Source organism: Humulus lupulus, chromosome 4 (genome assembly GCF_963169125.1).
Source record: "Humulus lupulus chromosome 4, drHumLupu1.1, whole genome shotgun sequence".
NCBI classification, from domain to species: domain Eukaryota; kingdom Viridiplantae; phylum Streptophyta; class Magnoliopsida; order Rosales; family Cannabaceae; genus Humulus; species Humulus lupulus.
The window spans coordinates 216,973,698-217,001,675 of record NC_084796.1 but is presented as its reverse complement, the minus strand read 5'-3'; the positions used below and the strand labels follow the sequence as shown (position 1 = coordinate 217,001,675).

General features: G+C 36.6%; 1 protein-coding gene across 3 annotated transcripts; it reads right to left on the bottom strand.

Moving 5' to 3' along the window:
- Positions 1-8,117: 8,117 nt before the first annotated feature.
- On the bottom strand, positions 8,118-11,141 carry LOC133831206 (uncharacterized). 3 transcript variants are annotated; one of them, XM_062261410.1, is made up of 6 exons: positions 10,642-11,107; positions 9,677-9,851; positions 9,463-9,544; positions 9,109-9,202; positions 8,597-8,688; positions 8,118-8,510 (listed from the first exon to the last, which is right to left on the bottom strand). In XM_062261410.1, the coding sequence occupies exons 1-6, from the start codon at positions 10,793-10,795 to the stop codon at positions 8,415-8,417; spliced, it is 693 nt and encodes a 230-aa protein (XP_062117394.1). In that variant the 5' UTR covers positions 10,796-11,107; the 3' UTR covers positions 8,118-8,414. The 3 variants fall into 3 exon arrangements, with proteins under 3 accessions (XP_062117394.1, XP_062117395.1, XP_062117393.1); XM_062261411.1 differs by lacking the exons at positions 8,118-8,510; positions 8,597-8,688 and adding an exon at positions 8,697-8,925 and having other exon boundaries at positions 9,677-9,824; positions 10,642-11,141; XM_062261409.1 differs by lacking the exons at positions 8,118-8,510; positions 8,597-8,688 and adding an exon at positions 8,697-8,925 and having other exon boundaries at positions 10,642-11,124.
- Between the last annotated feature and the right edge of the window lie 16,837 nt (positions 11,142-27,978).

Here is a 27,978-nt window from a genome sequence, read left to right as displayed (position 1 = left end):
GATCTAGAAAATCTTTGAACACCCTGTTCATTAAATCCATAAAGGCTGTTGGGGCATTGGTCAAACCAAAAGACATGACCAAGAACTCATAATGCCCATACCGTGTCCGGAAGGCCGTCTTAGGTATGTCCTCATCCTTGATCCTCAGCTGGTGATAACCAGATCGAAGATCAATCTTTGAGAACACCATCTTACCCTGCAGCTGATCGAACAAGTCATCAATCCTCGGTAAGGGATACTTATTCTTAATTGTTAACTTGTTCAATTCTCGGTAGTCAATACACATCCTCAGAGTCCCGTCCTTCTTCTTAACGAACAAAACCGGAGCACCCCATGGCGAGTAGCTAGGTCTAATGAACCCTATATCCAGAAGTTCCTGCAGTTGTATCTTTAACTCTTTCAGTTCCGCCGGTGCCATCCTATATGGTGCCCTCGACACTGGCTCTGTCCCTGGTGCCAACTTAATAACAAACTCAATCTCCCTACACGGCGGCAACCCAGGCAAATCCTCAGGGAACACATCTAAGAACTCACAAAGCAATCTGGTCTCCTCCGGTCCAACTGGTGAAACTTTGGTGGTATCTACCACACTAGCCAGAAAGCCTATACATCCACCCTGTAACAAATCCCTGACTCTCAGTGCAGATATCCTGGGTACGCGGGGTCCACGCACCACTCCCACAAAAACGAAGGGATCCTCGCCCTCTGGCTCAACGGTCACCACCTTCTTTCTACAGTCAATGGTAGCTCCATATCTAGCCAGCCAATCCATGCCTAGAATCATATCGAAATCCTCCATACTCAACTCAATCAAGTCTACTGACAATTCCCTACCATCAACTAACACTGGCAGTGCTCTAATCCACCTCCTAGATACTACCAGTTCTCTTGTAGGCAATATAGTCCCAAACCCCGAAGCACTATACTCACTAGGCCTGCATAGTCTATCAATCACCCTATCAGATACAAATGAATGCGTAGCACCAGAATCAATCAAAACAGTAAAGGGAGTGCCAACACTAGAAAGTTGACCTGTCACTACCGAGGGACTAGCCTCGGCCTCCGCCTGCGGCAAAGTGAACACTCGAGCTGGAGTCAAGCTGTCCACCTTTCCTGTCTCTCCCTTCTTCAGTGTCGGGCAATCTTTCCTAAGGTGTCCCACCACCCCGCACACATAGCAGGCCTTAGCCCGACACTCGCCCGGATGGCGTCTCCTGCACCTCGTGCACTCTGGGTAAGTCCTCCACGAATCACCGCCTCCCTGACGGCCACCCTGAGTACCTCGACCTCCCCTATCAAACCTAGGAGCGGTTGGAGCATCAGGTGTCTTTCTCTTTAAATCACTGGAGCCTTCGCCCCTACTAGAGCCAGAATATGGAGGCACTGGCCTACGGCCCTCTCTTCTTGCTGCACTATCCCTCCATATCCTATTCTCCGCTTCCTCAGCGGTAAGAGCCCTCTCCACAGCCTGGGCATAAGTAGTCACTCTAGGAACTGTGGTAATTCTTACATCTCGGGCTTTCATAACATTCAGCCCTTTAACAAATCTGTCCAGCCTGGCTGTATCAGTAGGCACAAGATCCGGTGCAAACTTTGCAAGTCTGTCAAATTTCAAGGCATATTCCGTAACTATCATACTGCCCTGAACCAGCCCCACAAACTCATTCACCTTCGCTGCCCTGATGGCAACGTTATAGTACTTCTGATTAAATAAATCCTTAAACTCTTCCCAAGTCAACGCGACAACATTTCTAGTCTGTGATGCCACCTCCCACCAGATTAGGGCATCCTCTCTCATCATATAGGTAGCACAGTCCACCCTGTCATGACCTTCCACTCTCATAAAATCTAGAATGGTAGTGATCAAAGTCATCCACTGCTCAGCCTTTAGTGGATCAGGTCCACCCTCAAAGATCGGGGGTTGTTGCTTCCTGAACTGCTCATACAACAGTTCCACTTTGTTCCCAACATCAATTGGTTGTACCACAGGTACTAACGCTGGTGGCACAGTAGGGGCAATACTCCTAGATGGAGCTTGCTGCAGAATTCGAATCTGTTCATCTTGGCTCTGAAGCCTAGCTTGCATTTCTGCCATTAACTACTGCCAGTTCTCAGGGACTGGCGGAGGGGTTGGGCCCTGGTCATCCACTCTAGCCCCAGACCTGCCGGCTTGTCGTGTGGATTTCCTCGAACGCATAACTATTCAAGTCAATCTGCAACCAACGACTCGGCAATTAGGCTATGATGACAGGGTAGTAATTCTCTCATAATCCATCTCTGGAACTCTAATCATTCACAAGCAATCAAGTATAACAATTTATCCAAATATTCATTCACATGCACAGCAATGCTAATAAGCACGCCTCAATAGCATCATGCAATAGTCAAGGGCCAGGCCCTATCAGTATCTCATGCTCCCTATTCATCCAACAGATATCAACAATCATATCTCACTCAAATCACTTAAGCACATAATCATGCATATACAATTACCAAACCCTGAGTTGAGCTTGTCTCCCGCGGCGAATGTACATATCCAGCCAGTCTTCAGGACCCATAAACCTAGGACGCTCTGATACCAAGTTGTAACGCCCTGGGTAGCCAAGACTGTTACACTGTGTGTTTATTAAGTGCCAGACTTGCTAACCAAGTCATTAGTATAAAATCGTGTTACTGAAACTGTAAAGGAACTAGGGTTAAAAGCGTTTTGGTCTCAAAAGTCGCGTTTTCATTAGGAAACATTGTTTATTTACACGGGATCCCAAAAATATCAGTTTAAAGGCCATTTACAAAAGTTACAAGGTTCAGATACATTAACCAGCCATACTAAGGCAAAACGAGCAGTTAGGTAATCCCTGTCCTGACTCACTCCTCGACCATGGTGATCGAACAGCTGGCTATGTACATTTCACCTCGGAGCTCTCCACCTTAGGCTTGGTCCAGCTTGCCCTTGCCTTTACCTGCACCACGTAGCACCCGTGAGCCAAGGCCCAGCAAGAAAACACAACAACAACAGAGCATGAACAATTAACAAACAAATCAATAACTTATAGTGCATCTCATAAACTCAGATATATCATCAGTCGATATAATCAAGTATTTCACATACTAGGCATTTCAGTTCATAATACACAATTCACAAATGATAACCAAGGCTAGCGCTCACAGGCTGCTCCCTCTGTTATCCTGTTATCTTTGGCTACCAGTGGCCAATCTGCGCTCTGTGCGCTAATTCCATGTACGACACTCCTAGGCCGCTTTTACATGTCCCATGGCATGATACCAACGTTGACACGATACAATCCTCGGGAGCACTTAGTCCCATCTCAATCATACAATCGGGTGCAGTTTTCTTACCTTTCAATTCACTGGTTTCCGATGCCACGAAGCCGCGAGCACGGTCTACTACCCCGAGCCTCTCCAAAAACCTAACCACAACACAAATGAAACATCCTTTGTCACTAATCAATCCATAGCTACCTCCCCAGAATCAATCACACACTCTCAGAACCCCCAAATCCCTAAAACAATCCACCGAAGACATCCCCCGAACCCCCGGAGCAAAGGCTCAAAATTGCAAATTCTAACATCCTGAAACTGGCCTTGCGCCGCGGCGCAGCCCTGTAGGGCCGCGGCGCCCAGCAAGTCAGAGGACTTGCCTGCCCAGAAATTCAGCCTCGCGCCACGGTGCGCTAGAACAGCGTCGCGGCGCTCCTTCGTGAGCCCAGAAAATCTGGGTTTTCCCTGCGTTTTCCCCGAACCCAAATCACTCCAAATCATCCCAACTTCATACCCAAGCCCCAAAACTTATTTAAAACCCCACACAGACCAACCAACAACCTATAAATACTATAATCCAACTCAACTACACAATCACCCACAAAATTCACACTTAAATTCATATTCAAACCTTTGAACCAAAGCTTGAGAAATATGTAAACCAGCTCCTTAAGATTCTTGAACCATAATAGCTACGAAAATTTAAACATGATACACCCTTACCTCAATCAAGAACCCAGCTTGAATTCTCCTCAACTCTAGCTTCAAATCACCTTCTCCTTTTGATCACTCCAACTCTAAATTCATGCAAAACCAGCCACTAACTTGCTTCAATTCATATTCATCATCTAAAAACCAGACTTGAAACTTAAACAAGCTAAATGCTTACCTCTGAGTTTTCTTGGCCTAAGCTTGGTTGATAACTTCAAACACCCCTTGATTCTCCTTCCAAGAGCTAAAGTTCAGCTTCCCTTTTTCTATCTTTCTTTTGTTCTTCTTCTAGGTCTCCGATATATTCAGCATAAAACCAACTCCCAAAATGTTATATGTAAAATTATTTCCTTCAGCTCAAACTTATCTATTTACTGCCAAAAGACCAATTTATCCCTCTAATAATATCCCTTTCTAACTAGACCTCAAGGGCTTACTTGTCCTTTTACTGGTTTACAATTCTACCACCTCTCCAACAAAACTGGTTACTCTCTATGGTTACTAACAGTCACACAAGTTACCAAATCACCAGTTACCATTATCTAGTTTTCTAGGACCGTCTCGACACGTGCATCACATTGGTATCACCGCACCCACGTGGTACGATTCACATAACATAATACACATAGTCATATAACATGCTTAAAATCATAACCATGCTTCTAAATCATTAAAATCACACATGATTCCCATTATGCCCTCCAGGCACACTAATCAAGGCCCTTAAGCCTAATTAGTGAATTTGGGTCGTTACAGGTGCAATCTCATGGGGCTTATATCACACTTAACCATGGAAGTGGAGGTTATAGCTCTAACGGCAACCAACAAAGAGGTTGAGTGGCTTAGGGATCTCATGTTGGATATCCCTTTTACTGTGGATATGGTATAAAAAATTTCCATACATTGTGATAGTTAATCCACACTTGCTAGAGCATATAATAGTTTATATAATGGAAAGTGTAGACATATTATTCTGAGACATGAACATTCGATATTATATGTTAAGACAAGTGAGAACTTAACAGATCCATTTACAAAAACTCTTGTGAGAAGGTTAGTAAATTCCACTTCAAAAGGGATGGGACTGAAACTCCTAGAAGAATAGATTCACCAATGATGGTAACCCAACTCCAATCTTGTGAACATCAAGGGAAAAAGTTCAATGGGTAAGAACAAGTCATTGATAATGAATGGTTTCAACAGTAAAACTTTAGTGAATTCCATCCAAGATGGTTAGTGTTGGTTGCTACCAAGTAAGGGTTAGGCCTAGGGCTTTTAATGAAGTTCAGTTGAGTGTAACAAGCATCTCTAAAGTAGAAAATATGTTGTAAGAACTTCACCTATGTGAACTTAGAGTTGGAGTTTCTCCTCGAAAAGTTCATGAAGGGAAGAGCACATGGCCATATGAGTGCTAAATAAGAATGTGGGAAAACAAAAGATCTAGTAGAGGTGTGTGAGGTGTCACCAGTTTATCTTAAGAAATACTTGGTTCAAGCTTTTAAGCTACCAATGATTTTTGATAAGACTTTGTGGTATTTTAACTAAGGTAAAGTTAAGTCGAATGGCACTTTACTTTAGGCACCAAAACTGTTTGAGCTGAAGGTTGAGGCTTGTATTTAACCAAGTGGGAAAATGGTATGATTGGTTAAATACAAATGATAAGTGTTGTTATACAAGCTAGGTATAAAACACTTAGTGAATTTCACATAATGTAGAAGTGAAATTTGAGTTTCAATTGTAGCCACTTAAAAATTGGAGTTTTGGGTCCAAAGTGATACATGGAGGTATATAAAGATCCCCAAAAATTTTGGTAGCATTTGGACCAAGTTTAGACGCGTTGGAAGGGTCACAAGTCAGTTGAGGTGGCGATGTATTGCCTCTTTGGAGGTGTTGCATCATCTAGATGCAAAGGGGCTCAAAAACTCTAGGAAGCAATGCATCACCTGCTAGTAGGAGATGCATCGCTTGGCAGGCGATGCATCGCCTTCCAGCAAGCGGCACGTCGCCTGACATGTCCATACGGACACATGTTTTAAGCTTCAAATGATGTATTATTTAGCTCTAATCCTATTGTTTAGACCAAATGACACGGACTACACTATAAAAGGGTCCTAATAGACTTTTGGAAGACTTTATCACTCTCTCAAATCTCTCTCTAACCCTCTCTGTCTCTAAAGCTTTCAAGAATCTCTAGTTTTCTCCAAGAAACTCATAAAGAAAGTTTTTGCCTTTGTGAGTTTAAGGCTTGTTCAACCACAATTTCCATTTCCTCTTATAAAAGCCTTCAAGCATCAATGGTGGCTAGGAAATAGAGAAACAACGATAAGAACGTGTATAAGCCTTGGTTTTGTGTTTTTGCATTGAAGAAGGGAAAGCTCAATGTGGTGGTTCTCAAAAGGTTTTGAAGGTTCATCAAGGTTGAAGAAGATTGTTCTACAATTAGGGTTTGCATCATCTATCTCAATATTTCTTTGGTCTCTGTCAAGCATTATTGTGTATAGATTCTAGATTTTGTGGTGGTGTGATTCTAGATTTTGTGGTGGTGTAATCTCACTCTCCCCCAACGACTAACTCTTTGGCTCACTCTGCTAAGATTGCTCTAGGGCTAGTCAATGAATTGATATGGAATGGTGATGTTCCATATGATTTATCTATTTGTTCTTGTATTGAACTTTGGGTATTTTTAATGAATTTTTTTTCTTTAACCCTATGTTTGGTAAGGAAGAAAAGTGAGTGGAAATAAAATTTTGGAAAGAAAAGTGAAGAGAAGAGAAAAAAAAAAAGATGATTGGTCAAAGAGAAAAGAGAAGGTATGAAAGTGAGTGTTAAAATTAGGTGGGTCCCACCAAAATAATTATGAATGGAAAACTTTATCTAACTAATGAGAAGATTAAATTATTAATATATCTTTACTCATTTAATTTTAAAATAATAAACTTAATTTTCTTACACTACAGTAGAAATAAGCTTTCTTTTCCATCTTAGAAATTTTTTTTACTTCCATCCTAATTTCTTTTCTCTTTACCAAACATAGTGTAAAAAAAATGGTATAGGTTCTTGAGGAATCTTTATTATTATTCATAGTTCTTTAAGAAGTTAATATTCTTATCAAGTTCACCTAATTACAAAATCATTTAGCATATTAAATGTCACTCAAATAGTAAAATTATTTTTTGTAGAGAGAACTTATACATATATTGACCTTGGGTTCTTTCTAGGGAACCACCACATCCACTCCCTATGTACTTTTTTTTAAAGATTTGACAAAATACTCTTGGATACAATTTGCATTAAAAATAGAAATCTCAAAATTATCTTATTTGTTATAAGTTATAACTCATCTAAATAGGTAGAGTTTGTGAAACTCGTGAATTATAACGTTCCCAACTACAACCAAATCCTGTCATTGAGATTCACATAAATTTAATGCAAAATTCTGTTCTTTACAACTAAATACTTTTTATATAATCTCAAACGATCACGTTATACCCTATTTTGCCTTTTTTATTAATAATAAAAAATAAATTGAATTCCTCTTACAAAACAACTCTCGGATGTTATAATAGTAATACACTGCTAGTAAAAGAATTCACCTAAACCTTGTATCAATTGAAATAACGAATGAAAGTGAATTTTCTCTCTAAGCAACCCTTTGAATTCCACTTTTTCATCAGTCTTGTTTTTCTCATTATATATATAAATATATACATGGAAATTATTTTATAAGTCTTCACTTTAAGCCCTACTAGTAGAACTCTCAGTATTCTCGATCCGTGAACAATTTTTGGCACGATTTTTTTTATGACCGTGTATATTGTAGCTGTTTAGAGCATTCTGCAAATTTTTAAAAAATTCTGAATAGTTTACAATACCGAAAACTAAGTTCAAACATGTTGCACGGATGACTAATTTTTTTTATGCGCATGAAAAACATGTTTAAACCTAATTTTCAGTACTGTAAACTATTCTGAAAATTTACAAGATGCTCTAAATAACTACAATATACACGGTAAAATAAATCGCACTGAAAAATATTTACAGATCGAAAACACTGAAAACCCTACCAGTGAGGCTTAAAGTGAAGCCTATTAGAGAATTCTCGTGTGTGTGTATAAACAGTTGAGGTCTCGAGGATAAATATTGCCAATTCTATATCTTTCTATATTGGATGAAGTTTATGCATATTCGGAAAGATAAAATGGGTCAAGCCGAAAGTTCACAAAACTCTGAACAAAAAATAACTATATGCTTAAACTAAGTGGCAATTAATTCTTTACAGAGGCAAACTAATTAATTAGATGACCAAGTGATCCTCACAAGCATAAACAAGAAATATTATACACCTTGGAAACCAGAAAAAGAATATAAATATTCAAATCTGCACTGCTCGGGAACTCTCGAAGCAATTCTTGAAGCAAGTAGCTTTAGAATGGAGAGCCAACTGGTGGTGTAAGACCAAGATATCGCATTATCCTAAGTCGGCGAACTTTCCGTTCTGGGTTCAGTGGACATGTAATGTCCTGCAAAAGAATGCAATCATATTTATAAATAAAAGCGGCAACAAGAACGCTCGCAATGGGACTGAAGTTGGAGGTGAGTAACTTACGTCGAAGTGAAGTTTAGGTTTTCGTTCCCTCTTACCCCTGCCTCTTTCAATGATATCATCCTCTGCTCTGTTTGATGATAAAGTAGATTTATCTGTGATGATGAAATCAAAAGATCATGAGAAAACTATGTTCGTAGCTTCACCAATAAAAAGTGCTAATTCATCTAAGAAAAATGTATTTAAAAACAAAACAAGGGTTAATGCCACAGATACATCGGTTAAGAAAACAAGAAATGAAGGAAGAAGCATGCAGCTACAACCTTGAAAATTTTCTGTATTGCAGATCAAAATGCATGGGGGCAGAGTTAAAATATTATTTCCAGAGCTACCTGAATAATCATTAGGCTGCCTATTATTATAGATATCATGCAGAATAGAACTTAAATTTTATGTGGAAAGTTGTAGTAGCTTCTTTCACGACCATGTCATATTTCTTTCATGTTAATTCTTGTCGACCTTCTTAAGGAATGGTAGAGAATATATAGTTTCAAGAAGACAAAACAAAAGCATACCAGAGGAAAAATCCTGTTCGTCTGAATGATTAGAAGCAGCAGATCTCTTAATCAACTCACTGCTCAATATATGGTGTTCCTTTTGTAGCATGTCCTGCAATAAAGTGTTGGTGCAAAACTAATTAAGACTCCAAAATTGTGTTTAAAGAAATAACACATTCAACACCCAAAATGTAAACTGAGGTTTAAAGAATTTGTGAATTTTAATTCTCATCTAGAAATCCAATTTCAAATTAAGATTCAACAGCTAAAATCAAGGAACTTTTCAAACTTCAGGTAACACTAACAAAAATTGTTGTCCAGTACAATTGTTTAAATAATGATATTTTGCACTACCGTAAGAATGTAACGTACCTCAGCAGACCACCACATTTTGTGTGATTTCGCCCATGCAACGCTCACTGGAGATGCATCACTTCCATCTTTACCAACTTCCCTACAAAAAAGCAAGACTGACATTCATTTAAAATGTACAGGATTCTCTAATTCATGATATCTTGCCAAATCATTGCACTAATTGACAAAAATCTATTTCTCATAGAAATAAAAATAAATAAAAGACCAGAACCTGCTATCAGAAGACTCCAATAGAGCATCTTGGCCTACTAATTCAACTTCTAGAAATGAAGCTTCTGTGGAATTAGAGGAGAATCCAGATCCTTCCTCCTGGGACTTGCTGCATCGAACTATAGAACTCGGAAACAACTCTTTTCCCTCTGCATTCTTTTCAAGCAACAAGGAGTCTAGAGATAAATGTTCCAAGATAAGGAGTTAATTGCGTGAAACAAAACCTGGTCATCTCTCTAGCATTAATAATTTCAAACAGCCAATCTTCATAAATGTCAATGGACTGCAAAGTAAAACATACAAAAGAATTGCTACGCTAAATAAATCTTAAACTTCTAAAGTTCCTTAACAGTTGTACTATGCACCTACATGCGCAAACTACACATAATTGAATTAAATTAGATCTCTGTAACAGGGCCAACCCTCCTTCCATCTACCCAGCACACAATTTTGTAAAAAGCACCAAACTACAGAATACATTCCTCGGTTAGTAGGACTAAGAAGCTTGATGAATTTATAACATTCCCGCCACAGGGGTCTTAATAATTACGTTTCAAAGTCTGTCAAAAGCATATATATCCCCAAAATCTCCATCAAATTTTCTTGTTTCTCTAATGAACTTCACCCCCCTATATCAAGTTTTAGCCTTTGCGGTAACATAATTAGAACTCATTACACAAATATTACAGGGCTACAAAACCTTGCACGCTCGACAGAAATTATGTAAATATGCCATCATAAAAATTGAACAAAAATGTAAAGCTTTCACCAAGACAACAATTAGGGATTTAAAAAAAATCGATTACAGTACTTAACAATAATGTTCAACAAAATTCAAATATACCCACTTAGAATGAATCAAATTCTCACCAAATTCGAACAACTCACCGCAATTCCAAGATAATGTAACAATATTCAAAACAAAATCTTGACAAATCAACCAGCGAAAAACTTGAAAAAAAAAACCTGAATTGAATAGAGAAATTGATTTGCAGAAGAAGGAAGAGAAATCAGTGCGGCGTTTGGGTGGAGAGCTCCTTGGTTGTTGAGAACACTTTGGTATATTATCAATTTTCTTCAACGCCTTCTTCCTGTCCGGTGCCACCCGCTTCTTGGCCATTAGAGCTCTGAAAATTGAAGCAGTGAAGCTCAACTGAATTGGGATTAATATGTATAGATTAGGGGGAGGGGGAGGGGCAAGGAAGCCTAAGTATAGATGGAATCCCAGAAGAGAAGAAGAGGGTGAGATTGATTGAAAGGCAGAATAAGAAGAATAGGCGTTGAGGTTGAGAGAGTGAAAGTTTGGGTTAGCATTGGGTGTAATCTGACTTTCAATTGCATACTCTATACCACTACAAATCTAACCGTCTTTTCTTCTCGCTATAATAAAATAATATTATAGGTGCTTTGATGATCCTCTACTAGGAGTCTAGGAGTAGATTATAGATATATGCAGCATTATGTACATATAATCTTGTATGGGGAATTTTCACCATTCATAGTGGATAATATTACTAAAAATCATAGCACTATTAATTTTTCCAATTTGATGCTAAAGATTCATCTCATATTCAGAATATCTATCCTATTATATCAAAAATCCTAAAATATTCTTTTCCTCTCTCTTCTCTCTCTTCTCTCTCTCTCCCCCTCTCTCTCATTCTCACGAAATCCTCCCTAAAATCCACGAAATTGATTCAACATAAAAAAAACACACGGATTTGTATAATTTTTTTGTCGAAAACGTTATTAGTCATCTCCACTGTCTCTGTGAAGTCGTCAATATCAAAGGCAACATTCACTTTGAGGGTTTTTGGAGGAGAAAAACCATAGGTAAGAAGATTGTTCATTTTATGAGTTGGATATTGTTTGTTTACAAAATTTGGGCTATTTTGAACATATTTGACTTATATTGGTGTGTTTTTTGGGGGGTTTTTAGAGAGATTTCATGATCTGTGTTTTTCCGGGTTTTCTGTAACTTTTTTGCTCGATAGGAGCTCGATAACGGTTCGATAAGGGCTCGATGGTATGTAGAAGAAGGTTCTTTTATGAGCTCGATGTTGCTCGATATAGTTCGATTATAGCTCAATAGTTTTAGGCTTTGTTGCTCAATTGTGCTCAATGGAAACTCTATAAGGGTTCGATTGGACCCTAGAATATTTGATGTAGTTGTTTTCTCAATATGTGCTCGATTGGAGCTTGATAAGAACTCGATAAGCTCTCGATGGTAACTCGATAGAGTTCGATTGAAGCTCGATAAAGCTCAATAATATTATTTTTTCACGACTTTGTGAAAAATTGACAGTTTTTTTTAATAATTTCTATGTTTTTTTTCCCAACACAGGTTCCATTGTTTACATTTGTGTATCCTACAATGGTGTTTGGGAATTACAAGGGAATAAATGGATTTTCAAGGACCCTCAATGCATAGTGATATCGATGGAGGATACAGTAACTTACTTGCAACTTCTTGACATATTGCACAAGGAACTAAGTTGATAAACAGATGTATGGGTTGAAATTGGAGGTTCCTTACACATGCAGCGACCAACCGTTTACACTCATTCATGTTGAAAGTGATCTTGGTGTCCGTGCATGTTAGGAGTATGTCCTAAAAGCATGTAAAAGAAATTTGTTATTTCTATGAATAAATAAATACAATGGTTTATTATTGTTATGTTTAGATTATTAAATTATTGTTTGAATAATTTTATAAATATCAGAAAAAATTCCATATTCATTATTGAGGATGTGATCTTGTATTAGTACGAGAGAATTAAGATCACATGAATGAATAAAAATAGTCAACAACAAAAAATTAAAGTTAATGAATTCTTTAATTGGGGTTGTAAGTATGGTTTGCTAAGTATCATGTTGATACAAATAATCTAGATTCAGATTATTGATGTGGTAAGACATCTCGGTAAAGATGCTTTATATAATATGATTATATATGACATGGACTGATATGAATAAAAGTCTTTATCAAAAAACCATTTAACAATAAAGGCTTGTAATTCATATCATAACTGATGATCATTTATAGATCAACCTAAATCCTGAGTGTTCATGCACTCCTGTTCATGTTTATTAAATCTTTTGATTCATTCGTTAAGGTCTCTTCATAGAATGAGGCTAATGACTTTTGTTTTGGAGATTTAATATCATGGATGGCTGGGAACAAGTATCAACAATACAGAATCTAATATTTCCTAACAGATCGTATATTAGTTCCCTTAAGGGTTAATTCTGGAACTGAATGATTTTGAGCTCAAATCTATAATTGGATTATAGATTAATTATTCACTAGTGAATTAATGGTACTTAAGGAATAATAAGTAAATTAGAAAGGTAAAATGACAATTCTTCCATTCTAGTTTATGAAATAATTAATTAGAGGGTTGAACTATTGTAAGATGATTATATCAATGGACAACTTAGAATAAGATTTCTGTAAAAGTATATCTATAACATAAAGAGTGCAATTCTGAATTTATAGTGGAGAAATATCAGAATTAATAAATTAACTATTATAATTAAAGAGTTTAATTATTTAGTTTCAATTTATTTGAGCTTAATGTTATAGGTCCATGGTCCCCGAAATGGCTCAGACAAACACTGACAAAGGTAAATACAAAAATGGGCAAAATGACTTATTTGATAAGTAAAATATTTTTCTATGTACTAAACATAATTATTGTATAATTATGTGTAATTAATTAATTGTGAATTAATTAATTATTTGATTTAACAAAAATATAATTAATTTTGAATTAATTTATTTTTGGGAATTTCGGTATTTAAATAATAATAAAAATTGAGAAAAATCACATGCCTTCCATGGCATGTGGTACACGTGTAGCACAGTGTAAGAAGTTCTTAGTAGTTTCTTGGTTCCACAATTTTAGGTATTTAAATACTAAATAAATAATGAGATATTGTAATATGATTAAAATATTATTATTTAATCAAAATCTGATAACTGATTAGTTATTTTCAAATTGTTTAAAATAACTAATATTTTATTTTTAATATATTGGATATATTAAATATAGGATATCAGTTGTTCAGAAATATACTTTTCAAGGATAGAAAATATATCGTGAAATCTCTCTGAAAGAAAGAGAACAGTGATACAAGCATATGTCACTGTTCTTCACAAACTTAGGTCCAAACTTTATCAGATCTCATGTGTTGAGAACATCTGATAAATAGATTTTGCCTATTATTTTGTATAGCGAGCCCACACTCGTTTTTTGTGTGCTGAGAACATTTTGGAAGATCTTGGTGTGAGATCTCAAGGATTTTGCCATACAAAAAGATAGCAACAAAGAAGGACTTGATGTAATTTTCTATTCATATCTTTGATTCAATATATATATATGCATGTGAAGAAGTAGATCTAGGGGACTAGGGGACGTCGTACGGACGGGTCTGTACAGTTCCGTACATTTTTGGTCCCAGCAGCACTGTTTGATGCCATGTGTCCCCGTCTTGCTGGTCCAATTTTTTTTTTTCTGAAATTATTTTGTTATTTTTAAAATTTTAAAATGTTAAATATCCTATTTATTAGAAATTTGATATTTAAATAATGTGATAATTTTGTTATCCTAACAAACTTTTTTTAATATCCTATTTCAAAATTTAATTTTAAAAAATAACAGATTTTAATTAAATATTTCAATTTCTTGCTTTAATTAAAAGGAAAATAAAATAATGATTATTTATAATTTTGTTTTAATTAATCAAGATAATTAGAAAATTATTTCTTATTATTATTCTGGACCAACAACGACATATATCCTACCGAAAGTAAAGTAAAGAAGCCCGATGGAGATCAAGGCGGTTTTAATTTTATAAAGTGGTTGTAAAATTAGAAATACCCAAAAGCTCCCGGTTCAACATTTATTGTTTATTTATTTATTTAAATAATTGTTTTCATGCGATTGATGTGATTGATAACATGTTCATGTATTTTGTGCCATACATAAAAACCCACACAGTCATAATCATGCATCTCATTGGTAGAAACATGATTATCAGGATTGTCCTATATGTTTATATGAATTATTTTGTGAAACCAATTGCATATAAATTACTTAGTTTTATTTGAAAACTTGGTAAAATTTCACACCGGTTTTAAGTCTTTATGACTTAATTTCTTTAAACCAACTTTATTTTAAAATTATTTTTTAGTAAAGTTTAGATGAACATAATTGGTAATTTAAAATTGGATATGGACCTAGAAACTCGCTTTCTTTCCAAATTTAATTATGTTCATAAAGTTTAAAGATTCTATAATTAATTTGGAATTAATTAGGTAAAAAACACTTATTTCAAAATAGTGAGTGGGAGAGGGTTGATAACTTAACATAACCCATAGTCACCATTATTAATAATACTGTGAGATATGAATAGTGCCTCGCCTCGCGACGGCTTTGTTTTCGTCCCCCTAATGAAGGTGTCTAGACATATCAATAGCAAGGTTATATTTCTCACAAAGATAGGAACTAATGATGTATTTTAGGTTTGACCGACCCTAAGGCGGCATGTCCTAAGTTAAGTCATGAACTCCGAAATAATGGGTTACACTCACAAAGTTATGATTAAGCTTTTGCAGTGGACAATCAACTTGACCAAACTAAGCGGTACTTTAATGTTTAAAAGATAAAATAAAGAGTTATTTTAAGTTTTAAACAATAAAGACAAGAATGTCTTATAAATTCTCTAAGATTAATTTGACTAACCCTAAGGTGGCACTTTGATTGTTAGAAAGTTTTATCGTGGAAATTAAACTTTATTTTATGTGTTTTAATTGTGCTCATGCATCACGTTTAATTTTCAAAACTTTGATATTTATTTTTCTAAATATATAATAATATTTGTATTTATTTATTTATTCCCAGCAAAAATGTCTATTGATGAATTACAAACTGATGCTTTTCTCAAATCCTTGGTTTTTGAACCTGAAAATATGCAACACTGGTTTCGAGGCATGTTGACCATTTTATCTTATAAGAAGATGATGTCAACAGTCTGTGAAAAACCTCCAACAGAACCACCTCTGGCTACTAGATATGAAGCAAAAGAAAAATATGCAAATTGGATGAAATTCGATCGGTTGGCACGTTATTGCATGTTTTCAACCATGTCTGACGAAACAAAGGAAAAATATATACACTGTGCCTCAACACATGAGGTGTGGCGAGCAATGACAGAGGAAGTCTTTGTTGAGTCTCATCATTTATATCAAATGAAAAGGTAAATAAGATTTACATATATTTTTCAACTTTGAATAGTAGATTCAAATACTATGAATATCATTTTCAAATTTTTGGATAGTAGATTAAAAAATATATGTCACCAATCTATTTTTCTTTTGTTTTTCCTTTTGCAGAATCAGAACCCTGGAAAGGAGGAAGAGACTAATGAGGATTTTGATAGCGAGTAAAGAGCTGGAGGAGTTGGAGAGTAGTTTTATTTAGTAATTTTATTGTTAGTTGAACAATTTAAATTTCTTTATTTGTTTTAGAAATTTTAGATTTCTTTAAACAAAGAAAACTACAGTCTAGAAATTTAGTTTATTATTAGTAATTTTGATTATTAATGTTTAGAAACTTATTTCTATTTTTGCATAACATTTATTTCTTTGTTAATAAATTAGTTATTATTTAAAGAAATTATATATTTACTTGTTATGCAAATGCTTTGGGATAAAAAAAGTTTACATACTAATAATGAATGACAAATTTTTATAATTCTGAATTATTTAAAAACAACTAATCCTAAATCTATTAAGCTTATTCCGACAGTGAAACATATCTGTAGCACTTGAGATTGGGTCATATTGGTCTAGGCAGAATAAATAGGCTTGTAAAGGATGGTCCTTTAAAGAGAACCATCCATTGGATCTCTCCCTGTTTGGAAATCCTGTCTAGAAGGCAAAATGACCAAGAGACCTTTCTCTGCTAAAGGTTCAAGAGCCACAGAGCCACTTCAGCTAGTACATACGGATGTTTATGGTCCACTTAATGTACAAGCAAGAGGAGGTTATGAATATTTCGTCACTTTCATTGATGATTATTCAAGATTTGGTTACCTATACTTGATGCAAAGAAAATCTGAAACTTTTAGAAAGTTCAAAGAATTTCAAGCAGAAGCTGAAAAGCAATTAGGTAAATCACTAAAAGCACTTCGATATGATCGAGGAGGAGAGTACTTGGACTTTGAATTCGAGGACCATCTACGTGAGCATGGCATTCAATCCTAACTCACAGCACCTGGAACACCACAACAAAATGGTGTTTCAGAAAGATAGAATAGAACGTTATTAAATATGGTTAGATCAATGATGAGTTTCTCATCATTACCACTGTCATTATGGGGCTATGTGATTCAATGTGTTCTATACATATTGAAAGATGTTCCATCTAAGTCTATCCAAAAGACACCCATAGAATTATGGAATGGTTGTAAACCTAGTTTACACCATTTTTGAATTTAGGGATGTCTTACACGCAAGCTTAAAGGAAAGACCGGGAAGTTGGAATCACGCTCTGAAGTGTGCATGTTTGTGGGATATTCCAAAGAGACTAGAGGTGGATTTTCCTATAGTCCAAAAGAAAATAAAACATTTGTATCGACAAATGCAATTTTTCTTGAATATGACTATGTTAATAACCTCAAACCTCACAGAAAGGTTGTTTTGGAGGAGATTCTCTCGAATGAAGTTGCAAAGTCACCAGCAATAACCAATGAAAAATGGCAAGAGGAAATTGCTAGTTCTAGTCAGAATAGTAGAGAACTTCGTCGTAGTGGGAAGGTTAATAAGCAACACACACGCTATGAACACGAAGTTCAAATGCTTATGTCTGACACAAACAAAGACAATCCATTGACATTTAAAGATGCAATGAATGATTCCGACAAGGAAAAATGGCAAGAAGCCATGAACCAAGAAATGAAATCGAAGAATTCCAATTCTATCTGGGTTCTTGAAGATCCACCTGAGAATATCAATCCCTTGGTTGCAAGTGGATATTCAAGAAGAAAAGAGGAGCGGATGGGAAAGTAGAGACTTTCAAAGCAAGACCTATAGCCAAAGGTTATACATAGAACGAAAGGGTTGACTATGAAGAAACCTTTTCCTTTGTGAGAAGGGGTTGACTATGAAGGAACCTTTTCTCCATTAGCCATGCTAAAATCCATTCGTATACTCTTGTCCATAGCAACGTGCATGGATTATGAGATTTGGCAAATGGATATCAAACCATCTTTTCTGAATGACTACCTTGACAAAGCCATTTACATGTCTCAACCAGAAAAGGTTCGAATTAAAAGGTCAAGAGCAAAATGTTTGCGAGCTTCTTAAGTCCATTCATGGACTCAAACAAGCTTCTAGATCCTGGAATTTTAGATTTGATGACACAAGTAAAACATATGGTTTTTGAACAAAATGTTGACAAACCTTGTGTCTATAAACAAATCAAAGATAGTATAGTATTATTCCTCGTTCTTTACATAGATGATATATTACTGTTGGATATGACGTAACATCATTATCAAGGGTAAAGAACTGGTTAGCTGAACAATTCCAAATGAAAGATCTGGGAGAAGCCAAGTATGTTCTGGGCATTAAGATTCTTAGAGATAGACAGAACAAAACCTTTGGCACTGTCTCAAGCAAGTTATATTGATTAGTTACTAAAACGCTTTAATATGAAAAACTTCAAAAGGGGTGTTATGCCAACCCATTCTGAAGTATTCCTTTCCAAGGAGCAGTGTCCCAAAACACCTCAGGAAGAGGAAGACATGAGACAGTATCCCTATGCCTCATCAGTAGACAGTCTGATGTACGCCATGTGTGTACAAGAATTGACATTCGTTATGCAGTAGGGATAGTCAGCCGTTATCAATCCAATCCTGGATTTATTCATTGGATTGCAGTGAAGAATATTCTCAAGTATCTTAGAAATACTAGAGATTATATGCTTGTATATTCAGGTGGAGACCTAAACCCTCAAATCAGGATATCTCATCCTCTTAACCAAGGGTGGAATTAACTCTGCTCATCTCTTGGTAAATTCCTTGTCAGTTCGAACTCTCCTCAAAACCCGAGGATAACACCCTCTTAAGCCTTTCAAATAGTACCCTTATCTGTCCATCCCTTACAGTAAACCATCACCGGTAACCTTACTGTTAAAACATCTAAATCAGCCATCTCCCCAGAGAATCCACTGTTCTTCTATCCCATCTCAACTAACAAACTCCACAGCTTACTCACACCCTAGTGACCTTTTGCTGCTGCTCTCAGGGATAACTAGAGATCTCAACTCCAACTTATATCTAGAATCCCCCTTCCAACAAAATATCAGGACCCTAAACCCTTCTAGGAACCCACAACTCGAGTTCATCCGTCAAAACTGATCAAACTCCTGAACTCTGTGGTTCCTACTCTGAACCAAACCACAACTAGGTCCAAAAATCCACAGGTATAATGCACACACAAGCCTATACTAGGTCAAATCCACAACGATATACATTTAGCTACCAGATTCAATCATCACTAAGTATATCCATACTCATCATGCTTCATACAAGCCAATAAACAGATATAACATATGAATTTAATCCAGAAAATTAACCACATACACTCAATATGCGAACCATTATGCCAATATTCATCCATATGCATAATAGTATTATTCAGCATGCATCAATCTCAACATGAAATAGCCAAGGGCCCAGCCCAACAGTATCTCCTGCATATGTCAGCTCATTATTCATGCTCCACGTAGATAAGCAGGCAAACAGGGCATTCAAACATATATTCAGACATGTCAATCAATCATACCAACCAACCCTGAGTCGAGCTTGTCACTGACAGCGAGCGTACATGTTCGGTCAATCTCCAGAACCAATAAACCTTGGCTCGCTCTGATACCAAGTTGTAACGCCCTACTTCCTTAGAGCCGTTACTAAGTGAGTTTTAAGACAAAACAGTGTGCAATGAACTCGCTGACCGAGGTTTTGAAACAAAAGTGTGACTAATTAAAAGTTAGGGCTGTAATCTTTGAAAATGCGACGTTTCATAAAAAAACTTCTAGTATTAAACACTTGGGATCCCAAAATAAGGTTTGAAAACTATTTACATATTGAAATAAGTTTACAGTTGTTTAATCATAAAATCATAGATTATTACAGCCATTTTCGAATAAACCCCCAACCAAAGCAGTCGGGCAGGCCAAACATGTACGCGCCGCTTCACGCTCTCCGTACTCATGGTTGGTTGGCTCAGTCATTGCCCTTACCTGCAACACAGAGCACCCGTGAGCCGAAGCCCAGCAAGAAAACTCATGCAGAACATATCATATGCAATGTATACAGTTTATCATAACAGATAATCCACAAATAAACAAGTCAACCATTAGACTAAGCAAACACGGCCATGCCGCCCCAGAGCCTTACCGAAGCCTGGGGTACCGGTTCTCACCGCGAGGATAACTCATGTATCCCTTGGGTCCCACCCTGAATATAGCATAACACATGTATCCACCGGGCCCCGCCCTGACTATAGTATCCCATGTGCTAGGTGTTACTTTCGGCCCCACGGCCGCCTCGGCCTACGCCGTACTCGGCCCTTGCCGTTCATTTAATCATAATCACACATATAGTACATTCGAAATAAATATTCACACACATCACGGTTCATTTAAGGTTAAAAATTACACATAATACAATCCGGGGCCATGCCCTACAATCACACAGTGGGGCCATGCCCTATTCTCGGGTGTTACGGTTTTCTTACCTGCATTCCGAGCCTCCTGATGCACTAAAGCCGCGAGCACGGTCCTCTAGCACGAGCCTCTCCAAGAACCTAGCCACAACACACAAGAAACATCCCTCATTACTAATCAACCCAAAACCACTTCCCGGGACCAATCCCACACTCCCGGGACCTCTAAAACCTTAAAACAACACCCTGGAGACATCCCCCGAACCCCCGGAGCAAAGGCCTAAAATTGCCAAAAATGTCAACCTGAAATTTGCCTTGTGCTGCGGCACAACTTTCTTGTGCCGCGGCACCCATCAGTCAGGGGCTCCCTTGCCGCGGCACGAAAAACCTGTGTCGCGGCACGCCATCGCAGACCCAGAATTCTGGGTTTTCTCCTGCGATTTCTCCGAGCTTAAACCTTCCCAAATCATACCAAACCAATACCCAAACCCCAAAAACCAATTCCAAGCTTCATATGAACAACTTAACAACCTATAGGCACTATATACAAGATCAAAACATCAACACACCCAAGAATCCACCCCTTGATTCCTATTTTCAGCCACCCAAACCAAAACTCAAACAACTAACTCAAAACTCAACAAAAACAATTCAAGCTCTAGATTTTACCAATCAAAACAGAAATCAAAACTTAGATGTGTCTAAAAACCTTACCTCAAATGGAGAACCCACACAAAGTCCTTGATCTCCTCCTAGACTCCCACTTCTCCTTCTCTTCTTCTTCTTGCCCTAACCTTCTTTCTCCTTCTCTTTCTTCTCTTCAATTTCTATCAAGCCTCAAGTGGCATAAATGCCCCAAACCGTATACCCCCAAATCCCAGCTGCCATTTATCTATTTCCCAACCAAATGACCAATTTGCCCCTCCTTGCCTATCCTTTCCTACTTAAACCTCAAGGGCACTTAAGTCCTTTCATTTCTATTTCATTTCGACCATTTTCTTTCTAAAACTTGTTACTCTCAGCAGTAACTAATGGTTACCCAGGTTACTAAATCTCCAATAACCAATACCCGCTAAATCTCAACTTAACCATAAAATCCCGAGGTACCCCTAGGCTCCTCCCGAGCCGGGTATAGAAATCTCGTTGTGACTCTTGAGTTAACTAGCTCTCTAGAACCGTCTCGGCACGTGCATCACAATAATACAACCACACCCACGTGGTACAATTCACAGAATACAGTTATCACATATCAATACAGTTATGCCCAACATGGCCAAAATTACAATTATGCCCTTATAACACGATCCGGGCCTACATGCATACTAGTAAACATAGCCATGCATCTCAGTTAAACAAATAGCCAAATAACATGCTTTAAATCATAATCATGCATTTAATTCATAAAATCACACATAAATCCCAACCTGCCCTCCTGGCACAATAATCAAGGCCCTTAAGCCTTATTAGCGAATTTGGGTCGTTACATATGGGATTGAGAGAAATGCCTCACTTGCTTTAAGTACAAGTGGGAGATTGTTAGGAGTATGTCCTAAAAGCATGTAAAAGACATTTGTTATTTCTATGAATAAATAAATACAATGGTTTATTATTGTTATATTTAGATTATTAAATTATTGTTTGAATAATTTTGTAAATATCAGAAAAAATTCCATATTCATTATTGAGGATGTGATTTTGTATTAGTACAAGAGAATTAAGATCACATGAATGAATAAAAATAGTCAACAACAACAAATTAAAGTTAAGGAATTCTTTAATTGGGGTTGTAAGTACGGTTTGCTGAGTATCATGTTGATACAAATAATCTAGATTCAGACTATTGATGTGGTAAGACATCTCGGTAAAGGTGCTTTATATAATATGATTATATATGACATGGACCGATATGAATAAAAGTCTTTATTCAAAAACCATTTAACAATAATGAATTGTAATTCATATCATAACTGATGATCATTTATAGATCAACCTAAATCCTGAGTGTTCATGAACTCTTGTTCATGTTTATTAAATATTTTGATTCATTCATTAAGGTCTCTTCATATAATGAAGCTAATGACTTTTGTTTTGGAGATTTAATATCATGGATGGCTAGGAACATGTACCAATTATATGGAATCTAATCTTTCCTAACAGATCATATATTAGTTCCCTTAAGGGTTAATTTTGGAACTGAATGATTTTGAGCTCAAATCTATAATTGGATTATAGATTAATTATTTACTAGTGAATTAGTGGTACTTAAGGAATAAGAAGTAAATTAGAAAGGTAAAATGGTAATTCTTCCATTCTAGTTTATGAACTAATTAATTAGAGGGTTGAACTATTGTAAGATGGTTATATCAAGAGTTCTGTAAGAGTATATCTATAACATAAAGAGTGCAATTCTAAATTTATAGTGGAGAAATATCTGAATTAATAAATTAACTATTATAATTAAAGAGTTTAATTATTTAGTTTCAATTTATTGGAGCTTAATGTTATAGGTCCATGGTCCACGAAATGACTCAAACAAACACTGACAAAGATAAACACAAAATTGGGCAAAATGACTTATTTGATAAGTAAAATATTTTTCTATGCACTAAACATAATTATTGTATAATTATGTGTAATTAATTAATTATTTGATTTAACAAAAATATAATTAATTTTGAATTAATTTATTTTTGGGAATTTTGGTATTTAAATAATAATAAAAATTGGGAAAAATCACATGCATTCCATGGCATGTGGTGCACGTGTAGCACAGTGCTTAGTTACTGTGCTACACGCATAAGAAGCTCTTGGTAGTTTCTTGGTTCCACAATTTTAGTTATTTAATTATTAAATAAATAATGAGATATTGTAATATGATTAAAATATTATTTAATCAAAATCTGATAATTGATTATTTATTTTCAAATTGTTTAAAATAACTAATATTTTATTTTTAATATATTGTATATATTAAATATAGGATATCAAATTTTCAGAAATATACTTTTCAGGGATAGAAAAAATATCGTGAAATCTCTCTAAGAGAAAGAGAACAGCGATACAAGCATAGGTCACTATTCTTCACAAACTTAGGTCCAAACTTTATCAGATCTCATGTGTTGAGAACATCTGATAAATAGATTTTGCCTATTATTTTGTATAGCGAGCCCATACTCGTTCTTTGTGTGCTGAGAACATTTTGGAAGATCTTGGTGTGAGATCTCAAGGATTTTGCCATACAAAAAGATAGCAGCAAGGAAGGACTTGAGGTAAATTTCTATTCATATCTTTGATTCAATATATATATGCATGTGAAGAAGTAGATCTAGAAATCTTGTGGGATTAAATTAAGAATTTTGATTGTTGTTCCGCTGTGTATAATCTTTGATTTGATCTATAAAAACCAACAATGCATTCTTAGGAGTAACATCTAAAGAAAGGTTAGCCTTATGTGTCACTCCTGTTAAGAAGATTGTCATTGCAGATCCATATTCCACTCCCGGACTTGAGGGAGCAACCAATACTTTAGGAGGTCCTATTGGTGACTTGAGGGACAACCAGTATGAGTACGACCCCTATGTGAATGACGATCCAGTAGCTGAACATAATGAGGACTCAGAATACGATTCGGAGGCATATTATGGTGCATAAGTGTCGATTAACATGTTTGATGATTTGCAAGTCGAACAAGTACAAGAACAACAAGTACGTTCTATTGCACAAGCGAACCCACCAAATCAAGGGCGTTGAACACCTGGCACCAGCTCTAGTCATCCTGGTGGAATAGAATATAACAATAAAGGGAACGTTCCAATATGTTCTACATAATATCACAGAAGATGGAGTGCTCCCATGTTTACAAAAGAAGATATCATGACTTCTAGTCGATATGAAACACCCTCATCCGGTGTACTGTTGGGAGAACTACACCTTGGGAAGACTTTTGAGAACAAGATGGATTTTAAAACCAAAGCAACTCTTTATGGAATGAAGAATAATTTTGAGTTTATGGTTAAGAAGTCTAGTAGGAATGTGTTGTATATCACCTGCAAGGATCCTGATTGTGGTTGGAGAATAAGGGGGAAAAAGTAGCGCGATCGGAGATGTTTGAGATCACTGTTTATAATAGTGTACACACTTGCTCATTAGAATAGTGACAAAAATACCACCATCAAGCAGGACCTTGGGTCATTGGATACCTTATCAAGAACAAATATGCTACTGATGGCACTAGCTACCTGACAAACATCATAAAGGAAGATATGAAGAATAGTTTTGGGATCGATATGAGTTATATGAAGGCTTAGAGATGTATAGAGAAGGCACTCGGTTATGTTAGGGGGACACTGGAAGAATCGTACTCCAAGTTACCTTCTTACTTGTACATGCTGCAACAAAAGAATCCATGTACAATAACTAATTTTGTCACAAAGGACAGTCAATTTCTTTACTGTTTCTTCTCACTTGGAGTTTGTAGAAGGGGATTTACATCATGTCGTCCTTTCATATGTGTGGAGGACACTTTCTTGAAGTCAAGGTATGGTGGCCACATGTTGTGTGATGTTGCATTGGATATGAATAACCACATTTATCCAATTGCGTTCGCGATTGTGGACAGTGAGAATCATAATTCTTGGAAGTATTTCATGATGAAATTGAAGGAAGCTATTTGAGTTGTTGATAATCTGGCTTTTGTATTAGACAGACATGCTAGCATTATTCATGCTCTTGAGTTGGTCTTCCCTGATGCCTACCATGGTGCATGCTACCATCACATAAGTATGAATATAATCGCTAAGTTCAAGACTGATCACTGTCATAAGGAGATGTGGAATGCGACATATGCATATCAGAAGTCAAAATTTCACAGGTTCTTCAACAATATAAAGAAAATGGATCCTGCCATAGCTCAATATTTTGAGGTATTGGCTTCGATAAGTAGACTCGTGCTTACTTTCCTGGGAATCGATACAATGTAATGACAAGCAACTACGCTGAAAGCTTCAACAACAAAACCAGAGACGCAAAAACGTTCCCAGTCACTACTTTTGTGGAATTCATTCGTTTCATAATGCAGTCATGGTTTGTTGTGTGTCGTGAGGAGGTAGAGAAGTGCACATCCAAATTAGCAACAATATATGAGAAAGATGTATCAGGCATTGCGGATGTTGCAATGTACTTGAAAGTACACCCTCTTGGACAGTTCAAATTTCATGTGGTAGACTCAGAAGGTGATGATGATGTGAATTTGATGACCAAATCATTCTCATGTGGCATGTTTCAAATAATGGGTTACCCTTGTGTTCATGGTGTGGCTGCAGCCATCCTGTGCGGTGTCAATATTTACTCACTGTGTTCCCCATATTACACTACTAAGATGTGGAGGAAGTCTGACAAAGAAACAATTTACCCAACTGGAAACGAGGACGATTGGGAAGTTCCTGAGAACATAGAGAAAATACAAGTTGGGGTTCCCGTTGAGAAACAACCAGTTGGTCGGCCGAAGAAGAAAATGGTGGGAAGAAGGAAGACAAATTGCACTCCATCGAATGTCGAAATCATTCGCAAAAAGCGCAAGTGTAGTATGTGTGGTGGTCTTGGCCACAACAGGGCTACATGCAAAGCTAGGCTATAAACTTTTTTTCCCATTTGGACTTGTTGTATTAATAACTTAGCATGTTTTCCCTTATTTTTCTTAAAAGTTATGTTAAGATCGATGTAAACTCGATGAGCTCGGTTGTAGCTCGAAACGAACTCGATGTTAACTCGATAGTAGCTTGACATGAACTCGATAATATGGTTGTTAACTTAGCTTCTAAATTGACTTCAAATCTTAGCTCAATATTAGTTCGATAATGGTTCGATATAGCTCGATATTAGTTTGATAATGGTTCGATATGGCTCAATATTAGTTCGATAACAACTAGTAAATGGATATGAAAATGATATGTGCTCGATAAAAGCTCGATATTATTTCGATAATAGTTTGATATTGTTCGATAATAGTTTGATATTGTTCGATATAGCTCGATAACAGCCATATGAAAGTTAAAAAAAAAAGTGAACAACCAAACCAAAAAACAAAAAGTTGCACATGTAAAGACCCTATTTATATACAATCATCAAGGTATCAAATTTTGATACCAAAAGTTTGTTGCCCACTTGTTCCTGAACACCTCTATATTTTCATCGTAGATGGTTTCCAATGGATGCTCGGCCATGAGATGCTCAATATGCTTGACAGCATACAAACCACAATCTCCACTATAAAAAAAATATAAAAATTAAGTGTACAATACTATAATTTTACTAAGAAACAAATATAGTATGAAGATGATGTTTGTTACCTTCTCTTTGACCGAGTGAGCTCGTGTTTCTGTTTGCGACACCATGTGAACTGATGCGGCCCCTTTTCTGCAGCAGGAATCTTCAACATCAAGCTATCAGTGAACAGTTTACTTTGCATCAACAGAGAAGGAAACAACAAGCACCATGGATTCATAATTTCCTCCATCTTTGCGTCACTAATCACCAAGATGTATGAATCATAAATAGTGAGAGTCCAACTAGAAATAGAAACCTCAATGGCAAACCAATGCTCCTTTTCATAGTTCTGGCACCAATATACATCCTTAACTCCTCCCCAAGATGTCAGAAAGTACTACTCGATGCCGGTCAACATGGACATAACATCAGAATCCCACGTGTGCTTTGTTTTGTTAGCAATTTTCTTGTACTAGACATATCAGGCCGGTATCACTTGTGAGGAATACATGTTCATCACAACATCATTCTGGCGATATGTCATGAGAAAATACTTAAGACACATACGAAGCATGTTTTGTGCCGCATCCATATGCTACAAAGAGACTACGGTATAAAAAGTTTGCAAAAACTAGCATAAGTGGGTAAAAAATAGTGCAGAAATGAATAAATTGAGATATAATTGAGCCCTACTGAGCTTATGTGGAACTAAAGATCAAGCTAATTGAGTCCATATTGAGCTAATCTCAAACAGTAAACAATAGCTAAGGCATGTAACTATCGAGCCATATCGAGCCCCTATACCCTTCATCAAGCTCCTATCGATCTCCAATTTTGCTAACCTCAAATAGTAAACAACATTTATTCAATAACCTTCCAATCCAGCTTCTATCGAGCTCCCATTGAGCCCTATCGATCCAATATACCCCCCCCCCCCAATCGAGCTCCTATCTATCAAGCTCCTATCGAGCTAAGCTCAAACATTATCCCTTCCATCGTGCTCCTATCGAGCTCCCATCAAACCACTATCGAGCCAATGTAGCCCCCCATCAAGCTCCTATCGAGCTCCCATCAAGTCAATAAAACACAGAACTTGTAAAATTGAAAACAAAATATAATTTCTTAACATTAGATATAAATGGCTTACCCCATCATTGAGCCATGACTAGGGTGTCTTCCACGTCAGAAACCACGCTTGACCATGATTCCAAGTCTTTACATCCATCGGGGTCTTGTTGGGGATGTCTCCAAGTAGCCATTTGGACACTGTCCTATACCTTTTGCGATCTGGCTTCTTGAGAGGG